This window comes from Protomyctophum parallelum (genome assembly GCF_964188405.1).
Source record: "Protomyctophum parallelum genome assembly, chromosome: 2".
NCBI lineage: Eukaryota > Metazoa > Chordata > Actinopteri > Myctophiformes > Myctophidae > Protomyctophum > Protomyctophum parallelum.
The window spans coordinates 3,056,970-3,076,152 of NC_139699.1; the positions used below are offsets into that span (position 1 = coordinate 3,056,970).

General features: G+C 42.7%; 1 protein-coding gene across 1 annotated transcript; it reads right to left on the reverse strand.

Annotated features, from left to right (window-relative positions):
- Window positions 1-3,479: 3,479 nt before the first annotated feature.
- On the reverse strand, window positions 3,480-17,245 carry LOC310855079 (retinoblastoma-like protein 2). The gene is made up of 7 exons (XM_083759955.1): window positions 17,194-17,245; window positions 11,143-11,319; window positions 10,864-10,935; window positions 9,362-9,416; window positions 8,783-8,943; window positions 6,266-6,571; window positions 3,480-3,936 (listed from the first exon to the last, which is right to left on the reverse strand). Exons 1-7 carry the CDS (start codon window positions 17,239-17,241, stop codon window positions 3,703-3,705), a joined length of 1,053 nt encoding a protein of 350 aa, XP_083616081.1. The 5' UTR covers window positions 17,242-17,245; the 3' UTR covers window positions 3,480-3,702.
- Between the last annotated feature and the right edge of the window lie 1,938 nt (window positions 17,246-19,183).

Below are 19,183 nucleotides of genomic sequence, written 5' to 3' on the forward strand. Positions count from 1 at the left end.
GCCCTCATACCACATGTAGCACCCCGCTCCGTCAAGGCCCTCATACCACATGTAGCACCCCGCTCCATCAAGGCCCTCATACCACATGTAGCACCCCGCTCCATCAAGGCCCTCATACCACATGTAGCACCCCGCTCCATCAAGGCCCTCATACCACATGTAGCACCCCGCTCCGTCAAGGCCCTCATACCACATGTAGCACCCCGCTCCATCTAGGCCCTCATACCACATGTAGCACCCCGCTCCATGAGGCCCTCATACCACATGTAGCACCCCGCTCCGTCGAGGCCCTCATACCACATGTAGCACCCCGCTCCATCTAGGCCCTCATACCACATGTAGCACCCCGCTCCATCAAGGCCCTCATACCACATGTAGCACCCCGCTCCATCAAGGCCCTCATACCACATGTAGCACCCCGCTCCATCAAGGCCCTCATACCACATGTAGCACCCCGCTCCATCAAGGCCCTCATACCACATGTAGCACCCCGCTCCATCAAGGCCCTCATACCACATGTAGCACCCCGCTCCATCAAGGCCCTCATACCACATGTAGCACCCCGCTCCATGGAGGCCCTCATACCACATGTAGCACCCCGCTCCATCAAGGCCCTCATACCACATGTAGCACCCCGCTCCGTCGAGGCCCTCATACCACATGTAGCACCCCGCTCCGTCAAGGCCCTCATACCACATGTAGCACCCCGCTCCATCAAGGCCCTCATACCACATGTAGCACCCCGCTCCGTCGAGGCCCTCATACCACATGTAGCACCCCGCTCCATCAAGGCCCTCATACCACATGTAGCACCCCGCTCCGTCGAGGCCCTCATACCACATGTAGCACCCCGCTCCGTCAAGGCCCTCATACCACATGTAGCACCCCGCTCCGTCGAGGCCCTCATACCACCACTTTTACTGAAAAACATCCCTCCATGTTCTGATAATTACCGCAATGATCCTAAAACCCAAATGTTTAAAACATTGGGAATTTAAAACTAGTACTTAAAAGCATAATATATTAAAATCCATATGGAGCCATTCTATATATAAGTAATATAAATGATGATATGCAACATATGCTTATGACACTGACATCATGACATCATGATAATAAACCACATGACACAAAAAAAACTAAACAAAATACAAATAGTTTATGAATATATATATATATATATTTAGTGTGGTTGGTGCAATTACTGCCATTGCCGGATTACATTTCCAGATTATCGAACATTTCCAAATGTAACATTAGACATTTAAAAACTTGTACCGTGTACGGTAGGCGATTAAATAGTGCACTCCAGAAAAAAAAACACCTGACAAAGTCATTGATTTGTCTGCCTTAAAGGAGAATTCCATACTAGAAGGCTTTCTTACCTTTATTTGTGGTTGTTACGTCCCCACCAAAGAGGTCCAGGTGTTATTTTGTGCAAAAGCGCATCATTGGCTATTTCCCCTACCATAAGCCCTCAATGAATTGCATTGAATTGAATGGGGATATGCATGGGGTGTTTTTTTTAACTAATTTGCTAATTAGCTAATTAGCTTATTTCCATCGCTCAAAAAAATAAATAAAATGTATATTATCCTCTGTTCATAAATAGTATCCCAAGCGGCACACTTTACTACTTATTTCGATGGAAATAAGCGAATTAGCACAAAAACCCAATCCCCATTGAGGGCTTATGGTACAGTAGGGGAAATAGCCAATAATGCACTTTTGCACAAAATTAAATAAAATCTTTGGTGGGGACGTAACAACTGCAAATAAAGGTAAGAAAGCGTTCTAGTATGGAATTCTCCTTTAATGGCAGACCACAAGAAAGAAAACTATACATTCTGATTGACAAAGCTATTATCTGGAATGATTGCAAAACATTCAGGTGTAACTGCCTGTGCCAAAGACAGAGCCAGTAAATGGACTGCATTTATATAGGGCACTTTACAATGTAGTTCACATTCAGCCATTGACACACATTCACACACTGACGGCAACGACAGAGGAAAATATGCAAGGCATCGGGAGCAGTTAGGGGTTCAGTAGTCTCGCGTAACGTAGCCAGACAACTACTATAGTCTGGAACTACACCTCCAGAAATCCGAGGCAGGAGGCTGACGTTCACGAAAATATATCTTAAAATATCTTTATATTTTTGTTTTTAATTTCCATTTCTGCTAAGCAGCAAGCTATATATGCTTAGATACGTTTTTCAAATGTATTAGAAAATGTTACATTCTTTGACAAAATATGTCAGCAATCGGTGGTCTAGGACTCTCTAAAATTGAGCAGGTGCTCTGAGCCTTTGATTAGACAAGCGGCCTGTTATAGAGCCAAGCGGTCAATGGCTACGTTTACATGAGCAGTTAAATCCCCTTTTCATTCCGAATAGAAGTTCAATCCTATTACACGTTGTCATGTAAACACCTACAAAAACTTAAATCCGAATGAAAATGCTTGATGCGATCTAAAAACCATTCCGATTTCACTGGCCGGATTATTCCAATGTTCAATGCGATTGAAAGAAAATTGGACTCATGTATACACTGCTTCGGATGTAAATTCATTCTGGTCTTTCTGAGCATGCTCCAAGGCGCTCATATCCAAGGCGCGCCGAGGAGTTTGCACATAGAGCGCGTTATTTCGTTCCTTTTTTCAGATCCGAAATCCACAAAAAAACGTGGAGCAGCAGCAGATGACGATACCCCTGATCTGTGTGTGTGTGTGTGTGTGTGTGTGTGTGTGTGTGTGTGTGTGTGTATGTGTGTGTGTGTGTGTGTTCAACGGTCTCTCTCGGTCTCTCTCTCAAAAATAACGAGCGACCCGATACAATAATAATCAGTGTTGCGTGCCCTGGCCGTGCTGTAGATAATAAAGTACAAATAAAAACGAGATGATCACCTTCCCAGCGGAGAAGCGGAGCCGCAGCGGGTGGGGAAAAAAAGACGGTAAACATATTTGCCCGTCCCTATCCAACCAGCAGCCTCAAAGCTACTGCGGAATGAAATGATGGGATTTCAAAGTATCGTCTTTCGTCTGTAATAGGTTTGTATTACAATTTAGGCATTTAGCAGACGCTCTTAATCCAGAGCGACTTACAATAAGCAAGAACAAAAGCATGGGAATACATCACAAAAAAGCATTTATCATAAAACATGCGTAAGCTAAGAAAGTAACAGTGGAATATCTATATTATGAGACTATACATATAAACTATATATATATACTACTATGCTATACATATGTACTATGGCGTGCTATGACTATATACAATACAATTATAGTGCTGTCTACATAACATGCTACAAGTCTGTATCAGATGCTATCTAAGTCTACAGAAATGCTATCTAAGGGGGTAGGGTAAGTGCTATGGGCCATGATGGAGTCTAAAAAGGTGGGTTTTCAGACTACGGCGTAGACTACGGCGTATTGTTGAGACAGTCACAATGAATGAACTGCCTATATTTTATATATGTTGTGTCCAACAGATGGCGTAGTTTCACGTGAATTAACATGTATCATGTCTTCTATCACTTCTCCATATAAACACTCATTCGGAATGACCATTTCCCATGGAAACTCGCAGCAAAAAACATTACTTCCGAAGTATTTATTCGGAATGATCACCCTTCATATAAACGCAGCCAATATCAAGAAATAACCCACCAAGCCGTGTAAAAGGCAATATTATGCACCTTAGCCGTCCAGCTGCTCCAGGTGTGGTCTCCGCCTCTGGCCCCTGTCGCTGACTACGGTCTCCAGGCGGGTCAGCCAGGCTGAAGGAGGAAGCGGGCGTGGCCTCTTCAGAGCAGGAACACCCTCCTCCTCTTCCTCTTCCTCTGAGCGGTTCTCGTCTTCCTCTCGCTGCAGCGGCCGTGCAGAGCGTCTCCTGTTGCCGGCCTTGAGCATGTTGTTGATCTCGTGCAGGCGCTGCCGACGGAGATGGGAGCAACGTTATGATTACAGTTATGGAGTTTTCATTTGTTTTAAGTTTTATTTGGTTTTGCCTTCACGCTTTGAATTTCAGATACGTTTTAATTCGTTTATAATAAAACATAAAACTACGGTGGCAAGAAATGCCTGTTACATAATATTACATACTAGTATTCTCTAAAGTAACTGTACTGTAGCTACAGTATATACATTTCCTCTGACTTTGGTAAAAGTACATTCATATTAGCTGCCGCTGAAACCCTGAATGCCCTACGTACTGTATGTATGTCTACAAGCTCATATCGCGCCACCGAGTGGCGCGATACGAGCTTGTAGGTCTGCTATTTTTTGAAAAATCAAAGAACGACTGACATTTTTTTGAATCTGATCTCAGGTCAGAAGGGGTTCATCAGACCAGTGTGTGTCCGGCGGAAACATCGTATGAATCTGATCTCAGGTCAGAATGGGATAAATATGTACAGAATGTATTCATAATTTTGTCTCATGAATCACTGTCATTACTGACGGCATGATCACTTCCTCAAGTAATCTGGGTCTTTAATGCATCATATTGTGTGTCAAGTACAATTGACGTGTCCTGTCTCTCACCCATTATTATGACCTTTCCTCTATTTATTTTGAACAGAAAATGTCTATATTTATGTGCTGAATATACAGTACATGTCTGTACTGTAAGGTCACAGTGACCTAGCACATGGCACTGTTTATGTCTGTACTGTAAGGTCACAATGTTTTGTAATTTTCTAATTACCGGTCTGGCTGCTGGGTATTTCGGAGCATCCTGTATCTTATGTTTGGACATACAGGATGCTCAGAAATTGACACCAACCAGCAACGCTCTGATTCAACTTTGTAACTTACTGTCACTCCGTTAGGGAGGATGAAGATGGTTTGTCTATTTCTGACAACAATGAAGATGGTCAAACATCATACTTGGGGGGGGGGGGGGGGGATTGGTCCTATTAGGGAAATGGACCTTGTGATGCCGGTTATGAATGTTTCTGTGATGTGAAAAACACTCAATAGATTGTCAGATGATCCAATACTGTACCTTTTCTGCATTGTGTACTCTGCTGCAGTAACCTGATAATAAAGTATCACTTCACTGAGTTTTGCAGTTTACCTGTACCTGTATGTATATTAAAGGGATTGTGACATTAAAAAAAAGGTTTTGGAATTGTTCTTGTTTTTTTTAGGTTTTCTAATCTCAATTGCACCCAAAAAATATGAACTTTTAACATTCTGTAGATTTTCTGTGATCTGGGGTTTTCTGGCTCAAACAGGTGCTCTGATTTGCCGGCAGTAAGTGACATCACTTACTGCAAATCCAATATATGTCAATGGGATTTGCCAGCAGATGTCACTGTTTCACTGTGTTGCCTGTTTTCATTGTAGCTCAAAAGGCCCAAAAAAAACCAAAGAAAACTTCAGACCACAGAAAATCCACTGAATGTTCAAAGTTCAGGTTTTTTGGGTGTAATTGAGGTCATAAAACCTAAAAGAAAAAAGAAAAAGAAAAAGAAATGAAAATAAATGTCATAAAACCTTTAAGAATTTGTCTAGATAAAAAATAACTCCATGCAGGGCCGGGTGGACTGCAGCTGTGCAGGGCATAGAGTTATAATAATATCTACTGTAGAAGGTAGACTGCAGCTGTGCAGGGCATAGAGTTATAATAATATCTACTGTAGAAGGTAGACTGCAGCTGTGCAGGGCATAGAGTTATAATAATATCTACTGTAGAAGGTAGACTGCAGCTGTGCAGGGCATAGAGTTATAATAATATCTACTGTAGAAGGTAGACTGCCCCACCTCCGCAGCTATTCATTTCAATGAAAGTTGCTCAGAGGAGTTTGACGCACGCTGTACTGCCGATATGTTCAGTTTCTCCTTTTTTTTATATGAAAAAGGAACAAACACCCGCACACTGTCTTCAAATGCAGTGACCAACTTTGAATAGGGAAACAGCAACGTTTCGGCCTATGCGGCCTTCATCAGGCTATCTTTATGATAAAGATAGATTGATTGATTGATTGATTGAAGAATTTATTAACAGTTTGGAGAATTACAGTACATTTCAAGCACAACTCAATACAAAGACTAGCTGTTAACTGTGGACGACACCATAAAGAATTACACTTGTTTATTATAATAGGGTCCACCTTTTTCAATTCATCAGAACATTTAGAGACATACAAATATACACTTCTATATAATAAAAAAAACAGGAAAATCATCATAAAAGGACTCAGAAACTTTGGAATGTCACATTTGTGTACTGTGTGAGACGTACGGTGGCACTGACCGTAGAGGAGCTGCGGCAGAAGTAATAGTTGAGTGCAACTCGTGGGTAGATAGAAGGGCTGGAGGGGATGGACGGAGCAGAGGGGCTGGGTGGAGCAGAGCGGCCGGGCGGAGCAGAGCGGCTGGGTGGAGCAGAGCGGCCGGGCGGAGCAGAGCGGCTGGGTGGAGCCGAGCGGACGGATGGAGCAGAGGGCTGGCCTTCAGTGTTTAATGGTGTTATGTAGAGGGAGTGTCTTCTGGAAGGACGGCGTCTTGGAGGAGCTCCTTTCTGTTGTCTGGGGAATGGAGTCAGGGGAGGAGTACTGTCCTGTGTACAGAGGAGCACATGATGCAACATTACGGACAATACCAAATATATCGCTGCTGTCGGGGCAGAAACCTTACATGTTTTAATGGACTGGCCGTCTGTGTCCCTATGTGTCTATGTGTCTATGTCCGTTTGGGGGTATGGACAGCTGCAATACGGCTGGGTGACCTACAGTGGCACTGTTGAGCACCCCAAAGGGCCACTCGCAGTGAGCGCCAAAACTATAACAATAAAGGTATAACTAATAATAAAACTATACAGTACAGTAGAGTACAGTACAGTACAGTAACAAAATAAAAGTATAGTTGCACCGCTCTGTTCACAAGGGTGTGATTTTTGTAAATTAACGGCCTACTTGTCTTGATCATACTACAGCGTCACACAAACGCACCAAAAGTAGCAGATCTACAAGTTCCAAATGCAATCTGCCAATTTTGCTGTTTTTGGATTTGAATCCTGAAAAGTAACCCCCGACAGAGTTGATAGTGATTCACTGATTCACTAGATCAGATGACACTGAGATTGTAATGATATATATATATATATATATTATTATTTTCTTACTTTAAGACCTTGAAAAAATTGTGATACCGATAAATAGGAATACTGTGTTAGTTCCATTGATCCAAGCCAGCTCACAATCGATTGATTGATCATTAAAAATAAACATCATACGCTCTGAGAATGCACACAGCCCAGCCACGCCAGTGGTTAAGAGGTCAGATGGGTTCCAGTGGGCCCTGGATAATCCAGAAAAGGTTGAGAACCACTGAGATAGATAACTATCAAATCAAACAGATCTTTGCCTGCCTGTGATACCTGCGGTTGTTCTATAGGAAAGAGTTGGATTGTAGTGTTTTGACTTTCACTTGACCTTTTGCACGGCTTGTGATTATTTTCCCACTATCTGCAATGATGAGTTTTTCCTTTGTTCAGTTTCATTAGCCCATTTGCACTGCATCTGAGTTTTTCCGTCTGGGTCTCGTGTAATATAATTGTATTGTTTTTGTAATGTTTTTGCTGGACTATGGTTGCCAGGAGGACATAATGGCCTCCTAAGTTTCACAGCAACCACAAGCCCTGTGTGGACTGATGTGCTCAACTACCCACAATGCCTCTGCTCCCTCTCTCTCTCTGTGTGTTTTGATTTATTTTCTATGTCAGTTGACATTGTTGTCTATTATGTCTAAGGCATTTAGTTTGCCTGTATATCAACTGCGCCTGCATCGCCCACGGGGTGATTGAAAAAGTTTATCCCATTCTGACCTGAGATCAGATTCATAACGAGGTTTCCGCCGGACACACACTGGTCTGATGAACCCATTCTGACCTGAGATCAGATTCTAAAAATGTCAGTCGTTCTTCGATTTCTTTCAAAAATAGCAGACCTACAAGCTCATATCGCGCCACTCGGTGGCGCGATATGAGCTTGTAGATCTGCTATTTTTAAATAGCTAAAGCATAACATGATGCTGACACCAAAATGGGTGCCCGTTTAGAATGGGTTAATTGAATGGAATCCACGGAGTCAGTTAACATTTGTTCCTCGACCAATGGCCCGGGTCCATTTGTTCCTCGACCAATGGCCCGGGTCCATTTGTTCCTCGACCAATGGCCCGGGTCCATTTGTTCCTCGACCAATGGCCCGGGTCCAGAAATGTAGTAAAGGGTTTTATTTATCCCACAGAACACTGACTGAACAGAACTGCTTGCTTCTCATTCTCGCAGACAATTCAACTACGTAGCATACATTGTTATATTGGTTCTCCAAGTGGGGTACAAGCTTGGAGAAGTTCCAGTGTGTGCCCACTACTCCCCAGCAAAAGTAGTTAACCCATTCTGACCTGAGATCAGATTCATACGAGGTTTCCCACTGGACACACGCTGGTCTGATGAACCCATTCTGACCTGAGATCAGATTCTAAAAATGTCAGTCGCTCTTCGATTTTTCAAAAATAGCAGACCTACAAGCTCGTATCGCGCCACTCGGTGGCGCGATATGAGCTTGTAGATCTGCTATTTTTAAATAGCTAAAGCATAACATGATGCTGACACCAAAATGGGTGCCCGGTCAGAATAGGTTAATATATAATCATTTTAAACCACAAACCATCCATAACCCTTTTTATTTTTTTAATATCGAAAATGTTTGGAAAATACAATGTTGAATAATTTTGGCACAAAACCTGCTGAGATTATTATTAAGCTTACCCCAACTGTGGCTTGAGAAGATGGGGAAAAGCGAACAGCGAATGGTTCGATCTGTGATATGTAGACATTGTTGTAGAAATAGATGAGGTTTCCTCTCTCCTCCTGATCAGCTGTGAGTTGCCTGGATGGTGTGTTGGGAGTGGGGAAGCTCTCACTGCTGTCTGTGTTATTTAGAGTCACAAAGAATTGCTCTTGAACCTGAAGGTAACGTAATGTGCGTCGCAATAAAAAAATTAATAATACTGGGAACATTTTTTAATGAAAACATGCCATGGTGAGTAATAACACATTCCATACAATCTTGTCCTGAGATGGTGATAACAATATTGCGACCGTGTAATACAGTATAATATACTGGACATTTTATAGTTTGACAAAATTGTCACAAATAACCATATTATGGTTATTTGTGACAATTTTGTCAAACTATAAAATGTCCAATTCAGGCATTTACTGTCGCAGACGCTCTTATCCAGAATGGCTTATTTGCAATGCAGAGTGCCATGACGATATATTGCTCTAAATGTACTACAGTAAGGCTATACTGTATTTGTATGCTTATAAAAGTACAATACTTACTCCCAGCAGGATAATTCTCTGCAACTCTTCTTGAAATCAACACATTTCTGCAAACCTATGGAAAGGCAAGTCAGTATGTTCCATTTAAGTGTATCAAAATATGGCTTGTGATCTGTTCATTTTTAACCACTCAAAAGTTTGTCAACTAGTGGGACAGAAGCCAAAAGGTGGTCACAAGATAATAAGTTTATAGTTTTTATTCTTTATTGTTCTATAATTGATATGCCCTGAACTTTACTTGCCCATGTACTTGAGATAACGGAAAAGCTAATTCTCTTGTTTGTGATTGTGCTGGAACTAGGGATGTACAATAGTGTTGTAGACTACTTCTCTTACTACTAACTAACTACTGACAATGACAAATAAAAGCATGTCTGAGATCTGAGAGCAACACACACAAACACACACACACACACACACACACACACACACACACACACACACACACACACACACACACACACACACACACACACACGCATCCGAGGTGGGTTGATGTTGATTCAATGCTGTGCAGCGCACATGCATGATCATGCAGTGAGGCAGCAGGGCACAAGACTCCTGTCCCCTCTCTTAAAAGTTTCCTCCCATAAACTTCACTTGAAAATTACGTTTAAGAAACTTTAATAATTATGTTGCTTCAATGCTTCTCTGCACCGCGCGTCTCTCTGTCTCTACACTCCTCGACAACTCCATGCAGAGAAATAGCCCCGCCTCTGCAAGCCACAAGCCCACAACGCGTCGCTGATGCAACACGGTGTAGGCTTGTAGATCAGCTCTGTTCCCTGCGCTTCTATTAAAAGGGTAGAAAATAAATAAATAGCGTGTGACCGCGTGTCTGTGAGAACCGATAGAGAGAACCGAAATTGAATTATTGTAATGGGTACCCGGTACCCAGGCACGTTCGGTTCGGTACATACTTGGTCCCGAGTTTTGGGACCCACCCCTAGCTGGAACCCATTATATTGTGTAGTTTCATTGAGTCCCACAAGCGGGTAACACCAACACCTCCGCTCAGTGACGGTCGCAAGCAACACAGAGAAAACATTTGGCATCTAATCATCATGTTCGAACATTGGGTCGAACATTGAGTATTGATCCATTACAGTTTATTACAGTATTTTGCTGTATGTTCCTGGGCACTCAACCTCATTCCATTTTGGTCATACTGTATGCAGGTTTGTTTGTTTAGAATTTTATTTGTACGTTTATGTACATTTATGTTGTACTATGTTTGTTTCATGTTCCATTATTTATGTGCGTCTATTGTTTATGCTTTGTTTTTGTACAGCTTTATGTTGGGTTGTTTCCCTGTAGCGAAAATAAAGCCACCAGTGTACAGAACAAGCTGTGTCGTTTTTGAACCAAGAGCAGTGATACATAATTATTGCTTTATTTGGTAAATTGGCTGCTGATGTAGGACTAAGTTAACGTCTCTGTTGGTGTCAAACTGTTAATTTTCAGGATTAAAAAAATAAATAAAGAACAAAAGTGTCTCTTACACTGTTGCTGCCATGGGGTTGGGTTTTGTAACATCTCATTATGTGCTTGAAAGGAATGTCTGTCCTGGTAATCTGTGAAAATAATACACATAAACAAGATGATATATAATTATCCACAAATGATTTATGGACTCATCATCATTTGCACTAAATGCCACCCACTCCTTTTTCCTCTCACTCTATTATCTCATTATAACCACTTAAACCCTTTGCTTCTTGCTATTTTTTTTTGTTTTGTTATGTTATGAAATGAAAATAAAAAGGTGTTGTGAAGCGCACCCTGCACATGACGTAGACGGCACACATCAGCAGCTGGTCCAGGTGCCGATCCAACATGAGCCGGGTGCAGTGGACCAGCGAGTGTTCAAAACATGTCCAGATCTTCAGACGCAGCTCATCTCCCATGTCAAGCCTGGAGCACAGATCCCTCAGACGCTTGCTCATCAAGCTGTACACCTGTAGAGCAGCCCCAACACATCAGTCACATCCTTTGTAATCTCATGCTCATCAAGCTGTACACCTGTAGAGCAGCCCAACACATCAGTCACATCCTTTGTAATCTCTTGCTCATCAAGCTGTACACCTGTAGAGCAGCCCAACACATCAGTCACATCCTTTGCTCATCAAGCTGTACACCTGTAGAGCAGCCCCAACACATCAGTCACATCCTTTGTAATCTCTTGCTCATCAAGCTGTACACCTGTAGAGCAGCCCCAACACATCAGTCACATCCTTTGTAATCTTGCTCATCAAGCTGTACACCTGTAGAGCAGCCCCAACACATCAGTCACATCCTTTGTAATCTTGCTCATCAAGCTGTACACCTGTAGAGCAGCCCCAACACATCAGTCACATCCTTTGTAATCTTGCTCATCAAGCTGTACACCTGTAGAGCAGCCCCAACACATCAGTCACATCCTTTGTAATCTTGCTCATCAAGCTGTACACCTGTAGAGCAGCCCCAACACATCAGTCACATCCTTTGTAATCTTGCTCATCAAGCTGTACACCTGTAGAGCAGCCCCAACACATCAGTCACATCCTTTGTAATCTCTTGCTCATCAAGCTGTACACCTGTAGAGCAGCCCCAACACATCAGTCACATCCTTTGCTCATCAAGCTGTACACCTGTAGAGCAGCCCCAACACATCAGTCACATCCTTTGTAATCTCTCAATCTGCCAGCACCACTGTGCCAATGTTGTTAGTAGGACTAAACACAGAATCACTCCTCCAAAAAAGGAGAGGAGCCAACGCGAGTTTCCATTTCTACATACAAAAAAGGAGGTGGTGCCTCTAGAGGTAAAGACAACCAATTTTTCCAGATTGCATCCTTTGTGATAAGCTTTATTTTTATTGAATGCGGTGGTTTTCAAACATTTTGCTGCAGGGGTCATTTTAAAACATTTTTCTATATATATATATATATTATTTTTTTTGTTCCAAGTTTAGTTTTTTTATCTCTAAAACCCAAATTGACACTGTATAATCCTCTGAGTTAATTTAACTCTGAGAGTGTACAAATTGAACCAAAATGGTTCCATTTGTACACTCTCAGAGTTACAGAACGGCTCCATTTGGACCCCTGGTGGTTTCCTGGAACCCTGACAGAGTTTGCAATGAATAAAAAGTGATTTTTAACCAATCTAGGAGGACAGAATACCATCTAACACAACAGTGGTGGTTGTGTCCCTGTTCTTCCATTAACCCATTCTGACCTGAGATCAGATTCATACGAGGTTTCCGCCGGACACACACTGGTCTGATCAACCCATTCTGACCTGAGATCAGATTCTAAAAAATGTCAGTCGTTCTTCGGTTTAAAAAAAATAGCAGACCTACAAGCTCGTAGCGCGCCACTCGGTGGCGCGCTATGAGCTTGTAGATCTGCTATTTTTCAATAGCTAAAGCATGCCAACATGTTGATGCCAACACCAAAATGGGTGCCCGGGTCAGAATGGGTTAAGACATCAAGATCCTGTGTGGTAGGGTAGGACTACCCCAACTGGCTGACATGGGGTATTGCATCAAATCAATGAGCTGTTCCTTAGAACAGTGATTCTCAAACTTTTCAGGCCGTCACGCCCCAGAATAATCATATTTGAACTGGCGACTCCCACCCTGACAAGCACTGAATTGTAGGCGTTGAGACATTTAATTTAGTTTAATTCGATTTTACAGATAAATATTGTGAAAATAGCCGATCTATAAGCTCACTTGTAGATCATTTTCACAATTACTGCCTCTTTCTTAGGTAATATTTGACAATTTGGCCAATGTTTGGCCATTTTTATAGTACAGTTTGTAGCGGTTTCCTCAGTAGCTTGGGGTGCCAGGTAGCCCCTCTCGGGACCCTACATAAAGCTTTTCTGAAATTTTGATGAGTTTTATGTTGGGTCCCTGGTCAGACCTATATTTTCGTATGGAAATTCCAGTACGCGGAAGTAGAAATTCTCTCTAAAATAGGATCTGCGCCAAGTGACGGCATTATTTTCCTTGAGTTATTCTGAATTCGGTAACTTTAAGTAGCTATACATCCCGCTGCGAATATCTCCTGTGGCGCGGAAGCCGTTAAGTATTTTTAATCTTTGTTTGACCGATTTGGTCGCTTTATTTCTTCTTGTTTGTTTACCGTTTATTGTACCGCCTCCCGGTGTGCGGTTGGCTTGTGAGGCTATGTCCCTGCCTCTGATCTGCTGTGTCATAGCTATAGCGCCACTAGCTAGCCAGATAGGCAGTACAATGAGGTGTCAATAAACAAGGAAGGAAGAGAAGAATCCAAGCTTCCAAATCGGGCAAACATAGATTAAAAATACTTAACGGCTTCCGCGCCACAGGAGATATTCGCAGCGGCATGTATGGGTACTTATACTTTACATATTCAGAAAGCCTCACACGGAAACATTTCGTCATAGAGCGCGGAGAGGCGCTAAACATGGAGTAAATGTTTTAAACAGGTGGCATGGTAGTAGTGCAACAGGACCCAATGCTATCTGGGTCGTCAAAATGTCAGAAACTTCAGTAGCATTTGGGTTCTGCTTGGAGGGCTAGGTGCCAGGCAGGTGTGTACCTACCAGAGAGTACTTAGCCTCTCCTTTTTTTAATGTAGCCAGGTGGTTCGAGGAAACTGACAAAGGACTCAATAAAAGATAAAGAACCCTTAAATGTGTTGGATTGGAGCAGTCTTTGTATTGAAACCAGGGGTGGGTTAATTAGGTTACAACATTATTTACTTTTCAATGAAAACAAAAAGCATCAAATGGCGATCAATATTCAGAACGAAAATCAACAAATAACGAAACCCCCACAAAATATATTCAATAAATGTTCAACTCAAAATCTTGGGCACAAATGGGGTTATTAATTCAATTCACCACTCCTTTGAAATAAAGCAAAATTGGTCTTTGAGAGTTTAGTTAATGATAACAAAATAAGATCCTCTTGCTGTTTTTGCAGTGTTTTTTGTCCCAATGTTATTGTTTGTCCTTGCTGGTAATGAAGTGTTTTTTGTCCCAATGTTATTGTTTGTCGTCCAAATGTTATTGTTTGTCGTCCAAATGTTATTGTTTGTCGTCCAAATGTTATTGTTTGTTGTCCAAATGTTATTGTTTGTTGTCCAAATGTTGGTGTTTGTCTGGGTTACCTGTGAGTGTGTTTTAATGTCCCACTCGGTCACTCAAACAGAGGCAAAGCCTCCTGCAGCAATTCACCTCCTCCGTTTACTTCTCCTCCCTGGATTGTATCACAGAGGAGTTTGAAGAGTCTCGACGGCAGGCCTTCTTCTGCAGGGGGTGCATATATCTCTAAACATGCTCTAACATGCTCTGCAGGGGGTGCATATATCTCTAAACATGCTCTAACTCTTCTGCAGGGGGGGCATATATCTCTAAACATGCTCTAACATGCTCTAACATGCTCTAACATGCTCTGCAGGGGGTGCATATATCTCTAAACATGCTCTAACATGCTCTAACATGCTCTGCAGGGGGTGCATATATCTCTAAACATGCTCTAACTCTTCTGCAGGGGGTGCATATATCTCTAAACATGCTCTAACTCTTCTGCAGGGGGGGCATATATCTCTAAACATGCTCTAACATGCTCTAACATGCTCTAACATGCTCTGCAGGGGGTGCATATATCTCTAAACATGCTCTAACATGCTCTAACATGCTCTGCAGGGGGTGCATATATCTCTAAACATGCTCTAACATGCTCTAACATGCTCTAACATGCTCTAACATGCTCTGCAGGGGGTGCATATATCTCTAAACATGCTCTAACTCTTCTTCAGGGGGTGCATATATCTCTAAACATGCTCTAACATGCTCTAACATGCTCTACAGGGGGTGCATATATCTCTAAACATGCTCTAACATGCTCTACAGGGGGTGCATATATCTCTAAACATGCTCTAACATGCTCTAACATGCTCTGCAGGGGGTGCATATATCTCTAAACATGCTCTAACTCGAGCTAAAAATAAACAAACAGGTAGAGAGCAGAGTGCTGGACACTGTCCTTCAGAGCTGCTGCCAGCACACAAACTGGTTTCTCACACCCAGAGTGACACACCTGTGGCAACTATAACCTGAGTAGGGAGATTGCCAGGTGTCAATCATCGTTACCTGGTGATGGCCTGTTCATTATTCACTTAAGAGTCACTTGTGACTCTGGCCGTCACAGTTTGTTATTTAATTTATTTATTTTCCAATGTGGTCTATAAAAGTGAGAGAGTAGACATTTCTGTCTGGGTTTCAAATCCCAGGTAGTGCATGAAAGTAAAGGACTGCAGCTTTAGGGCAAAGAGTATAGCATTTGTTAAATAATTTGTTTTAGATTAATTTGGTAGTGGATGGATGGTACACCACCTCAGAGAGGTCTGCAAAAAAGGTCAAAGGAAAACTCAATTTAATTCATGTCTTTGTTATTGGTTGCTATTAACCTGCTTGACATGATCTGATCTTTACAGTTTATAGTTCCAAAACTTGTCTTATGCATACAAATAAGTTCTGTGGTAACTTAAGCTTAAAATGAACTGTACCCACTAATATCTCAACAGAGAATGTTGAGCTGTTAAAGTATGTGCCTCACCAAGCAATAGGTTATGAGCATGCTGATCTACTGTACTATTTTCACTATTATCATAAAGCAAAGTACATACAGTAGGTCTTAAAAGGGGATGATGTATGTGTTTTGACATGTGTTTCCAGTTCAGGTTCAAAACTACAGCAGGTTAAATGGTAAATGGTGCATTTATATAGAAGCCCTTTGCATAGACTGTGCATTACATTCACCCATTGACACACACATTCACACACGACACCGATGGCAGAGGAAACCATGCAAGGCACCAACCTGCTCATCGGAAGCAATTAGGGGTTCAGTGCCTTGCTCAAAGACACTTCGACATTAACTCCCAGGATCGAACTGGGAACCATCCAGGCCACTCTACTGGCCACTCTACTCTACCCCCGAGCGGTTACACGCCGCCATTCCGAAATCCGCTATTCCGACGCACCGCCATTCTAACGCGCGCGGCGCTCAATACTAACCCTGTCCCTAAATCTAACCACAGACGTGGAAGCCAAATAGTCAGAATGGCATTGGTTCGGAATGCCACTCTGCCCCCCCTCCGAGCCACTTAACCCATTCTGACATGAGATCAGATTCATACGAGGTTTCCACTGGACACACACTGGTCTGATTAACCCATTCTGACCTGAGATCAGATTCTAAAAATGTCAGTCGTTCTTCGATTTTTCAAAAAAGCTCGTAGCTCGTCAAGCTCGTAGCGTGCCACTCGGTGGCGCGCTATGAGCTTGTAGATCTGCTATTTTTCAATAGCTAAAGCATAACATGATGCTAACACCAAAATGGGTTCCCGTTCAAAATGGGTTAATAATAAGTTAGATGTGGGTGAGCCAGGACTGGAACCTAATAATAAGTTAGATGTGGGTGAGCCAGGACTGGAACCTAATAATAAGTTAGATGTGGGTGAGCCAGGACTGGAACCTAATAATAAGTTAGATGTGGGTGAGCCAGGACTGGAACCTAATAATAAGTTAGATGTGGGTGAGCCAGGACTGGAACCTAATAATAAGTTAGATGTGGGTGAGCCAGGACTGGAACCTAATAATAAGTTAGATGTGGGTGAGCCAGGACTGGAACCTAATAATAAGTTAGATGTGGGTGAGCCAGGACTGGAACCTAATAATAAGTTAGATGTGGGTGAGCCAGGACTGGAACCTAATAATAAGTTAGATGTGGGTGAGCCAGGACTGGAACCTAATAATAAGTTAGATGTGGGTGAGCCAGGACTGGAACCTACCTTGCGAAGGAATAGCCCGAGCTGGGAGCTCTTTCCCTGTGGCCTCATGGTGTCTGCATGGATTCAAGCAAAAATAAAAGTCCTCATTTTTCCGGGATTTGAAAGTATCAGCGCTGTGTTTCATAAACAATTGGCACAATAAGTAAAACGCGTGCCCCCCCCCGAGATCACTAGGATTTTTGGGAAGACTATATTCACAAAAAAGTATGGTGAGGCAGCTTTTTGCTTCTACGGCCCAACAGCCTGGAATAAACTTCCATTCGAGCTCAGACACGCACCCTCTGTAGACATTTTTAAATCTCAACTCAAGACTCACCTCTTCACCCTTGCTTTTAGTTGAGTTTTATTTTTTATTTTTATTTTTGTATGTGTTTTTATTTATTTTATGTTCTTATATTCGGTTTTGTTCTCTGCTATTGTTCTATCATTTTAACTACTTGTGTTTTATTGTATTTAATTTTTATGTCCTGCCCTGTGAAGCACTTTGAGCTGCATTTATGTATGAAAAGTGCTATACAAATAAAGTTTATTATTATTATTATTATATTCGTAAAATCTTAAAATAACTAATAACCGAAAATAGGCCATCAACAAGTCACAACGCATCGCAGTGCGACACATTGTGAGCTTTGTGAGGGTTATTTGCTCACATTGTGAGCTTTGTACATAGCCTGTTTCCGCTGCGTAACATGCTGGATTCTATTGGAATCCGCTATTTGTGGTGCTGGATGTCAGCTTGCAAGTATAAAGCAGACATGACTCAGTGAGAAACAGTGAGGAATGAGAATGTGTACCATCTGTGTTTGTACCTCCAGGCTGGTGTTCAGGACAGGTCTGTCCTCCAGGCTGGTGTTCAGGACAGGTCTGTCTGTTTGTACCTCCAGGCTGGTGTTCAGGACAGGTCTGTCTGTTTGTACCTCCAGGCTGGTGTTCAGGACAGGTCTGTCTGTTTGTACCTCCAGGCTGGTGTTCAGGACAGGTCTGTCTGTTTGTACCTCCAGGCTGGTGTTCAGGACAGGTCTGTCTGTTTGTACCTCCAGGCTGGTGTTCAGGACAGGTCTGTCTGTTTGTACCTCCAGGCTGGTGTTCAGGACAGGTCTGTCTGTTTGTACCTCCAGGCTGGTGTTCAGGCTGGTGTTCAGGACAGGTCTGTCCTCCAGGCTGGTGTTCAGGACAGGTCTGTCCTCCAGGCTGGTGTTCAGGACAGGTCTGTCCTCCAGGCTGGTGTTCAGGACGGGTCTGTCCTCCAGGCTGGTGTTCAGGACGGGTCTGTCCTCCAGGCTGGTGTTCAGGACAGGTCTGTCCTCCAGGCTGGTGTTCAGGACGGGTCTGTCCTCCAGGCTGGTGTTCAGGACAGGTCTGTCCTCCAGGCTGGTGTTCAGGACAGGTCTGTCCTCCAGGCTGGTGTTCAGGACAGGTCTGTCCTCCAGGCTGGTGTTCAGGACAGGTCTGTCCTCCAGGCTGGTGTTCAGGACAGTTTGTCTGTCCAAGGTTGTGAACCACTTCATTTGGATCTTCAAAATGTTTGGAAAGCATCACCTGATAGGGATGGGAATAATAATAATAAAACAACAGTGACCCCTTCGGTCAATGTGCGGTATTTGCGTACTCAAGCGGACATGTTCCTTGGAGTGGCTAGCACCATGCATAAACTGTAATCTGTACTGTACTGTGCTGTACTGTTCACCATACTGTACTACACTGTACTCTGTACTGTACTTTACAGGCTCTGTACTGTACTGTACTACTCGATTGTCATTTTTTAAATAAATGTTAAATAGCTCTATTTTCTGATACTCATTGCTAAAGAGACTCTCTTAATCCAGCAGGAGAGGACATCAAACTTTTTGAAGCTTTAACCCATTCTGAACGGGCACCCATTTTGGTGTCAGCATCATGTTATGCTTTAGCTATTTAAAAATAGCAGATCTACAAGCTCGTATCGCGCCACCGAGTGGCGCGATACGAGCTTGTAGATCTGCTATTTTTT